At 53.8% G+C, this 9,423-nt stretch overlaps 1 protein-coding gene across 1 annotated transcript in view; it reads right to left on the minus strand.

Annotated features, from left to right (window-relative positions):
* LOC115083437 (zinc finger protein OZF-like) overlaps nucleotides 1-9,423 on the minus strand; it is a 33,033-nt gene that overhangs the window by 17,936 nt on the left and 5,674 nt on the right. Inside the window, exon 2 of the mRNA XM_029587253.1 lies at nucleotides 3,536-3,662. Coding sequence (XP_029443113.1) covers nucleotides 3,536-3,662 — 127 coding nt within the window. The remainder of the gene's footprint in view (nucleotides 1-3,535; nucleotides 3,663-9,423) is intronic.

The raw sequence follows: 9,423 nt of genomic DNA on the forward strand, positions 1-9,423 counted from the left end.
CAATCACACACTCACATGCTCCCTCACCTAAACCAGCTCTCAATCACACACAGACACACACACTCTCTCTCTCTCTCATTTACACACAGGCTCTCAGATACTCACATGCTCCCTCACCTAAACCAGCTTTCAATCACACACAGACACACATGCTCTCTCTCTTATATACACAGGCTCTTAATCATATATACACATGATCTCTCACACACACACAAAGGATCTCAATCACACACACATACTATTTCACTCAAACGAGTTTTCAGTCACAAATTTACACATACAGGTTCTCAGTCATACACATACTCTCTTTCACATATACAGGCCTCAATCATTCACATATATGCTGTCTCACTCACACACACACACAAACACAGCACCTCAAACAAATATGCTTGCTCATTCACTCATTCTTCCCCTCCCACCCACCCACCGAACTCGCGACAGCAACAGCAGCAGCCTCTACCACTTCCAACCCTAAAGACAGCAGCAACCTCCTTCACTTTCAGCCCTCGTGGAGAAAGGAGTCCCATCAGCTGCGGGGGTTGACATTGTTCTTCGTTTTTTCCCAAGCTGCGCTGCTCATTCCTCAGGCCGCGCCTCTCTTCTCTTCTTCGGGCCGACGCTGCCCGCACTAGCATGGTCTCTTCTTCTCGCGCACGCACCCACTGCTCACCACTTCCTCTTCCGGGGCGCAGGAAGAAGAGAGCATGTGATGCCAGTGCCGCTGACTCCAGCTCTCCTGCCGCATTCCACCCGGGCTATCAGTGTTTTAAGCCCAGGTGGAGGACCTATTTTGCTCGGGTAGGGGGAGCAGCTGGGTCAGCGGGGCAAGTGTGGCAACACACCGGTTGAGAACCTCTCTGATAGAACATGGTTATGCTTTAGAATTTGCTTGTCCGCTCCAAAACCTGTTTCTGGTGTCCCCCTGCGGGTCTCTGGCAAAGGAGTTTGTCGTTCGCCAGACCCTGGATCAACTCCAAAGTCTGGGAGTGTTGCACCCTCCGACCGCGCCGGCCACACCGGCCCGGTCCCCCGTGGTCCCTGATGTCACACCAATGGCCTGCTCACCTCCGGACCTCCTGCGCCGCTTCCCCGCTGCCCAGCCTCCTCTTCCTCATTACCGGGTCTCCCTCTCAGTGTGGGACGCCGCCAGTATCTTGGCCGGTCGGGCTCGGCCTATAGGCGTGCGTGCGTGGCTATGGTCTCCAATTAAAGGACCATCGGTGGGAAATTCCCGTGGGCCCCTCCGGATGATGTCACCACTCTTGGCCTACTTAGGCCTGCTCCCACTACTCCTCTCTGACTTGGTAACGAGCCTCCTGCCTTGTGTAGTGTTTCTGGTGCCTTCTCTAGCCAGTTCCTGCCCTCCATTCCTGGACTCGCTCCTGTCCCTGCCTTCTGCTCCTACTCCCTCCTTCTGCTCCTGTTCCAGCTCCCAGCTCCTCGCCCTTTGCTTCTTCTCCCCTCGGACGGACCTTTTGGCTTTTGACTTCGGATCGGACCTCACTCTGTTTGCTTGCTGCCTCCCCGGGACCTCAGACCAGCACTTCATCCCACCTGGCCACGCCTCCTTGGAACCTGCCTCCGGTACTTTGTCGGAACTCCCATACAGGGGCCTACCTAAGTCCAGCCAGTCCCGACACCCAAAGGCTCAACCCGCGGGGAATGGGACTGGTATTGGTGAAGCTCCAGCCGGCCCCTGTCTTCCGACAGCCTCACCTCCTGTCATTGGGAACCTGCGGTGGGCCTTCCTCCCAGGTAGCGTCAATCCCAAAATAGTCCAGGGGTCCACATTTCCATTGAGGTCACAACAGGGGGCCATCATACCTGTTCCTCAAGCAGAACAGGGAAAGGGACGTTATTTCATTTACTTCGTCATCCCCAAGAATGAAGGAACTTTTCGCCCCATCCTGGATTTGAAGAAGCTCAGCGTGGCTCTCAGGGTGCCTCGTTTCCACATGGAGACGCTCTGGTCAATCATTACAGCCGTGCAGAAGGACAAATACCTGGCGTCCCTGGATGTGACGGAAGCCTATCTACACACGGGATTCGTCAGGACCACCAGAGGTTCCTCAGATGTATGATCCTCGGACAATATTTCCAATTTTATGCTCTGCCGTTCAGCCTTGCCACAGCTCCATGGATCTTCACCGAGGTGAAGGGGTTGGTGGAGGTGTCCCTGTGGAAGGAGAGAGTGTTGGTACATCCATATCTGGATGATTGGCTCATTTGGGCGAAGTCAGCGAACCTATGCTCACAAGCAGTGGATATGGTTTTACGTCGCTTGCGGTCCCTGGGTTGGGTGGTCAACCTCACCAAGAGCCATCTTGTCCCCTCCCAGGTCCTGGTATTTTTGGGAGCGCGTTTTGACACTCAGGTGGGCAAGGTCTTCCTCTCTAGGGACAGGATCATCAAATTGCGCAGTCAAGTTCAGTCCCTGTTGCGAACCTCAGTCCCCAGAGGCTGGGATTACTTACAGGTCCTTGGTTCCATGGCGTCGACCCTGGAATTGGTTCCGTAGGCCTTTGAGCATATGAGACCTCTACGAGCTGCTTTGTTGGAGCCACTGTCGGAGCAACTCTATCTCCCGCTGCCACTTCCAAACGTTGCCAGGTCCAGTCTTTCGTGGTGGTTGAAGGAAACCATCGCATCAGCATATATCTGTCTTGGTCGCTCAGTCCCAGAAGGGCTAAAAGCTCATTCTACTCGAGCGCAGGCGGCTACCTGGAAATCTTTACACACTTTTTCTCGACACTACCGTTTGGATGTCCAGCATTCGGACGCCAGCAATTTTGGGGCCAGTGTCGTCCGAGCAGGACTTTCGCAGTCCCACCCTGATTAGGAGAAGCTTGGGTACATCCCAGCAGTCTGGACTGATCCGGGTACGTACAGGGAAAGGAAAATTGGTTCTTACCTGCTAATTTTCGTTCCTGTAGTATCACGGATCAGTCCAGATGCTCGCCTACTGAGGGGTTAAGTGGTGTATGGGGAGGGTCCGCTCAAACTGTTCTGTTTCCTCTAGCCATTTCTGAAGAATGACCTAGGCTTTTCATAATGGTTTAAGGAAGTTCCTTGTTCAGTTGTCAAAGTTCTGTTTTTTCATCCTCTGCTTGTTCGGGGGATAAAAGTTAGGTTCATCCACAAGTAGGTTGGCCTATAAGATTGTTCTGCTTGGGTAAGAGTAAATACTGAGGAGCAGCAGGTGGCACGCCAAGTTAAGAGGCGGTGCCTGTGAAACGTTCTCTGTCTCCATCTGCTGGAGGGGAGGTCAAAACTCAGCAGTCTGGACTGATCCCTGGTACTACAGGAAAGAAAATTAGCAGGTAAGAACCAATTTTCCTTTCCAGCCTGTCTGTTCATGTTGTCTGTAGTGTTTGGGATATCTGTGGCCAGAGTTGTCACGTGCTAATGAAGGAGCCGTGAGGGCAGGAGCAGCTCTTGGCACCGGTTGAGAACCGAGCAGTGTGCATCAGGGACCCTTCAGTCTTCTGGACAGCACGGCCTGCGTGAGGTGGGCTCAGGATCTCATACTTACCTAAGGAGACCAGGAGCTGCAGGTTCTCCTCCATCACCTCCCGATGAAGCTCCTTCTGCCATTCTTTTAAATACTCCCACTCCTCCTGGGAGAAATAGACAGCGATGTCGTCAAACGTCACCGGGACCTGAAACACAAACCCAGAAATACAACCAGCACCTTCCACATCTCATCAGACAACCGTGTCGCCTCTGAAGAAGGCACCCTGTGTGTGGTCTTCAAACCTTGGGGAGCACCAAGCTCTTTTCTGTGCATTCTTTCAAAGATACCATACAATACAAAGATCCGAAATTTCATCTCCGTATAAAAACCTTCAGAAACCTCCCCCTGCAGGGCAGCAGATATCCCTCAGCCCCTTCCACCTCTCCCCCTGAAGGGCAGCAGATACTCCTCAGCCCCTTCCACCTCTCCCCCTGCAGGGCAGCAGATACTCCTCAGCCCCTTCCACCTCTCCCCCTGCAGGGCAGCAGATATCCCTCAGCCCCTTCCTCCTCTCCCCCTGCAGGGCAGCAGATATCCCTCAGCCGCTTCCTCCTCTCCCCCTGCAGGGCAGCAGATACCCCTCAGCCGCTTCCTCCTCTCCCCCTGCAGGGCAGCAGATATCCCTCAGCCCCTTCCACCTCTCCCCCTGCAGGGCAGCAGATACCCCTCAGCCGCTTCCTCCTCTCCCCCTGCAGGGCAGCAGATACTCCTCAGCCCCTTCCACCTCTCCCCCTGCAGGGCAGCAGATATCCCTCAGCCCCTTCCTCCTCTCCCCCTGCAGGGCAGCAGATATCCCTCAGCCCCTTCCACCTCTCCCCCTGCAGGGCAGCAGATACCCCTCAGCCGCTTCCTCCTCTCCCCCTGCAGGGCAGCAGATACTCCTCAGCCCCTTCCACCTCTCCCCCTGAAGGGCAGCAGATACTCCTCAGCCCCTTCCACCTCTCCCCCTGAAGGGCAGCAGATACTCCTCAGCCCCTTCCACCTCTCCCCCTGCAGGGCAGCAGGTACTCCTCAGCCCCTTCCACCTCTCCCCCTGCAGGGCAGCAGATATCCCTCAGCCCCTTCCTCCTCTCCCCCTGCAGGGCAGCAGATATCCCTCAGCCCCTTCCGCCTCTCCCCCTGCAGGGCAGCAGATACCCCTCAGCCCCTTCCTCCTCTCCCCCTGCAGGGCAGCAGATATCCCTCAGCCCCTTCCACCTCTCCCCCTGCAGGGCAGCAGATACCCCTCAGCCGCTTCCTCCTCTCCCCCTGCAGGGCAGCAGATACCCCTCAGCCGCTTCCTCCTCTCCCCCTGCAGGGCAGCAGATATCCCTCAGCCCCTTCCTCCTCTCCCCCTGCAGGGCAGCAGATATCCCTCAGCCCCTTCCACCTCTCCCCCTGCAGGGCAGCAGATACCCCTCAGCCGCTTCCTCCTCTCCCCCCTGCAGGGCAGCAGATACTCCCTCAGCCCCTTCCACCTCTCCCCCTGAAGGGCAGCAGATACTCCTCAGCCCCTTCCACCTCTCCCCCTGAAGGGCAGCAGATACTCCTCAGCCCCTTCCACCTCTCCCCCTGCAGGGCAGCAGGTACTCCTCAGCCCCTTCCACCTCTCCCCTGCAGGGCAGCAGATATCCCTCAGCCCCTTCCTCCTCTCCCCCTGCAGGGCAGCAGATATCCCTCAGCCCCTTCCGCCTCTCCCCCTGCAGGGCAGCAGATACCCCTCAGCCCCTTCTGCCTCTCCCCCTGCAGGGCAGCTGATACCCCTCAGCCCCTTCCACCTCTCCCCCTGCAGGGCAGCAGATACTCCTCAGCCCCTTCCACCTCTCCTCCTGCAGGGCAGCAGATACTCCTCAGCCCCTTCCACCTCTCCCCCTGAAGGGCAGCAGATACTCCTCAGCCCCTTCCACCTCTCCCCCTGCAGGGCAGCAGATACCCCTCAGCCCCTTCCACCTCTCCCCCTGCAGGGCAGCAGATATCCCCTCAGCCCCTTCCTCCTCTCCCCCTGCAGGGAAGCAGATATCCCTCATCCCCTTCCACCTCTCCCCCTGCAGGGCAGCAGATACCCCTCAGCCCCTTCCTCCTCTCCCCCTGCAGGGCAGCAGATATCCCTCATCCCCTTCCACCTCTCCCCCTGCAGGGCAGCAGATATCCCTCAGCCCCTTCCTCCTCTCCCCCTGCAGGGCAGCAGATACCCCTCAGCCCCTTCCACCTCTCCCCCTGCAGGGCAGCAGATATCCCTCAGCCCCTTCCTCCTCTCCCCCTGCAGGGCAGCAGATACCCCTCAGCCCCTTCCACCTCTCCCCCTCCAGGGCAGCAGATATCCCTCAGCCCCTTCCTCCTCTCCCCCTGCAGGGCAGCAGATACCCCTCAGCCCCTTCCACCTCTCCCCCTGCAGGGCAGCAGATATCCCTCAGCCCCTTCCTCCTCTCCCCCTGCAGGGCAGCAGATATCCCTCAGCCCCTTCCACCTCTCCCCCTGCAGGGCAGCAGATACCCCTCAGCCCCTTCTGCCTCTCCCCCTGCAGGGCAGCAGATATCCCTCAGCCCCTTTCACCTCTCCCCCTGCAGGGCAGCAGATATCCCTCAGCCCCTTCTGCCTCTCCCCCTGCAGGGCAGCAGATACCCCTCAGCCCCTTCCGCCTCTCCCCTGCAGGGCAGCAGATATCCCTCAGCCCCTTCCTCCTCTCCCCCTGCAGGGCAGCAGATACCCCTCATCCCCTTCCTCCTCTCCCCCTGCAGGGCAGCAGATATCCCTCAGCCCCTTCCACCTCTCCCCCTGCAGGGCAGCAGATATCCCTCAGCCCCTTCCTCCTCTCCCCCTACAGGGCAGCAGATACCCCTCAGCCCCTTCCGCCTCTCCCCCTGCAGGGCAGCAGATATCCCTCAGCCCCTTCCGCCTCTCCCCCTGCAGGGCAGCAGATATCCCTCAGCCCCTTCCTCCTCTCCCCCTGCAGGGCAGCAGATATCCCCTCAGCCCCTTCCTCCTCTCCCCCTGCAGGGCAGCAGATATCCCTCAGCCCCTTCTGCCTCTCCCCCTGCAGGGCAGCAGATACCCCTCAGCCCCTTCTGCCTCTCCCCCTGCAGGGCAGCAGATATCCCTCAGCCCCTTCCGCCTCTCCCCCTGCAGGGCAGCAGCTGTCTCTCTCTCTCTCTCTCTCTCTGTGCCACACCTCAACTGCTGCAGTCACCCAGACCCCAGGCAAAGACTCCATGACATCTCCAAATTTACAATACAAACCCCAGTATTAGCATACGTGAGGGGCCAGCAGCCTTCATATCATGGGCAACGTATCAGCCACCTGCTGCTTTTTACAGCAGCACTGCACAATGGTGATAAATGCCTGCCCCAGAGAGCTTACAATCCAAGGGGATTCCTGAGGCAGTGGGACATGAAGTGACTTGCCCAAGGTCACAAGGAAGGTCAGAGGAAGAAGTGATATTTGAAGCCAAATATCCCTGATCCCAATCCCGTTTCTGTAACCACTAGCCTCAGCCCGTCTCCTAGTGCTTCCTCATATAGGTTTCCTCCTTGGTCTCCATTCTTTTTTTGTCCAAAGAAATTACATATATATATATATATATATATATGTTCTCCCTAATTTGGGATAAAATGTGTGCAATACCTATACTTCCTAGTTTAAAACCTTTCCATCCCCACGTCCCATTTTCAGCTGTCCGTGCTGTATCCATGCTTTACATCTGTCAGTGACGCGCCTGCACGGGGCTCTGATAAGGATCCTCTCTTCAGCTGTCCATGTCACCCGTCACCTAGATAGGATTTTAGACAGTGCTGGGGAGGAGCCGGCTGTCGTGGTACATGTGGGCACCAACAACATAGGAAAATGAGGGCGGGAGGTTCTAGAAGCCAAATTTAGGCTCTTAGGTAGAAAGCTTAAATCCAGAACCTCCAGGGTAGCATTCTCTGAAATGCTCCCTGTTCCACGCGCAGGTCACCAGAGGCAGGCAGAGCTCCACAGTCTCAATGCGTGGATGAGACGATGGTGCAAGGAAGAGGGATTCAGTTTTGTTAGGAACTGGGGAACCTTTTGGGGAAGGGGGAGTCTCTTCCGAAGGGATGGGCTCCACCATAACCAGGGTGGAACCAGACTGCTGGCGCTAACCTTTAAAAAGGAGATAGAGCAGCTTTTAAACTAGAACAAAGGGGAAAGCCAACAGTCGCTCAGCAGCGCATGGTTCTGAGAGAGGTATCTTCAAAGGATACTAATGATGCATTAGAATTAGGGCATCCCGACAGTGAGGTTCCATTAATTAGAAAAGTAGTCCAAGTGCCTGCAACTAAAAACTCACCTGAGCTAAAAAATTCTAACTTATCCCTATCAAATAAAAAGCAGAATGAAAATACAAACAAAAAACAAACTTTGAATTGTTTCTATGCTAATGCCAGAAGTCTAAGAAGTAAGATGGGAGAATTAGAATGTATAGCAGTAAATGATGACATAGACTTAATTGGCATCTCAGAGACATGGTGGAAAGAGGATAACCAATGGGACAGTGCTATACCGGGGTACAAATTATATCACAATGACAGAGATGAGCACTCGGGAGGAGGTGTGGTGCTTTATGTCCGGGATGGCATAGAGTCCAACAGGATAAACATCCTGCATGAGACTAAATGCAAAATTGAATCTTTATGGGTAGAAATCCCTTGTGTGTCGGGGAAGACTATAGTGATAGGGGTATACTACCGTCCACCTGGTCAAGATGCTGAGACGGACAGTGAAATGCTAAGAGAAATTAGGGAAGCTAACCAAATTGGTAGTGCGGTAATAATGGGAGACTTCAATTACCCCAATATTGACTGGGTAAATGTATCATTGGGACACGCTAGAGAGATAACGTTCCTGGATGGAATAAATGATGGCTTTATGGAGCAATTGGTCCAGGAACTGACGAGAGAGGGAGCAATTTTAGATCTAATTCTCAGTGGAGCACAGGACTTGGTGAGAGAGGTAACGGTGGTGGGGCCGCTTGGCAATAGTGATCATAATATGATCAAATTTGATTTAATGACTGGAAAAGGAACAGTGTGCAAATCCAAGGCTCTCGTGCTAAACTTTCAAAAGGGAAACTTTGATAAAATGAGAAAAATTGTTAGAAAAAAACGAAAGGAGCAGCTACAAAGGTAAAAAGTGTGCAAGAGGCGTGGTTATTGTTAAAAAATACCATTCTAGAAGCACAGTCCAGATGTATTCCACACATTAAGAAAGGTGGAAAGAAGGCAAAACGATTACCGGCATGGTTAAAAGGGGAGGTGAAAGAAGCTATTTTAGCCAAAAGATCTTCATTCAAAAATTGGAAGAAGGATCCAACAGAAGAAAATAGGATAATACATAAAGGTTGGCAAGTTAAATGTAAGACATTGATAAGACAGGCTAAGAGAGAATTTGAAAAGAAGTTGGCTGTAGAGGCAAAAACTCACAGTAAAAACTTTTTTAAATATATCCGAGGCAGAAAGCCTGTGAGGGAGTCAGTTGGACCGTTAGATGATCGAGGGGTTAAAGGGGCACTTAGAGAAGATAAGGCCATCGCGGAAAGATTAAATGATTTCTTTGCTTCGGTGTTTACTGAAGAGGATGTTGGAGAGGTACCCGTAATGGAGAAGGTTTTCATGGGTAATGATTCAGATGGACTGAATCAAATCACGGTGAACCTAGAAGATGTGGTAGGCCTGATTGACAAACTGAAGAGTAGTAAATCACCTGGACCGGATGGTATACACCCCAGAGTTCTGAAGGAACTAAAAAATGAAATTTCAGACCTATTAGTAAAAATTTGTAACTTATCATTAAAATCATCCATTGTACCTGAAGACTGGAGGATAGCAAATGTAACCCCAATATTTAAAAAGGGCTCCAGGGGCGATCCGGGAAACTACAGACCGGTTAGCCTGACTTCAGTGCCAGGAAA

Source organism: Rhinatrema bivittatum, chromosome 2 (genome assembly GCF_901001135.1).
Source record: "Rhinatrema bivittatum chromosome 2, aRhiBiv1.1, whole genome shotgun sequence".
Classification (NCBI taxonomy): domain Eukaryota; kingdom Metazoa; phylum Chordata; class Amphibia; order Gymnophiona; family Rhinatrematidae; genus Rhinatrema; species Rhinatrema bivittatum.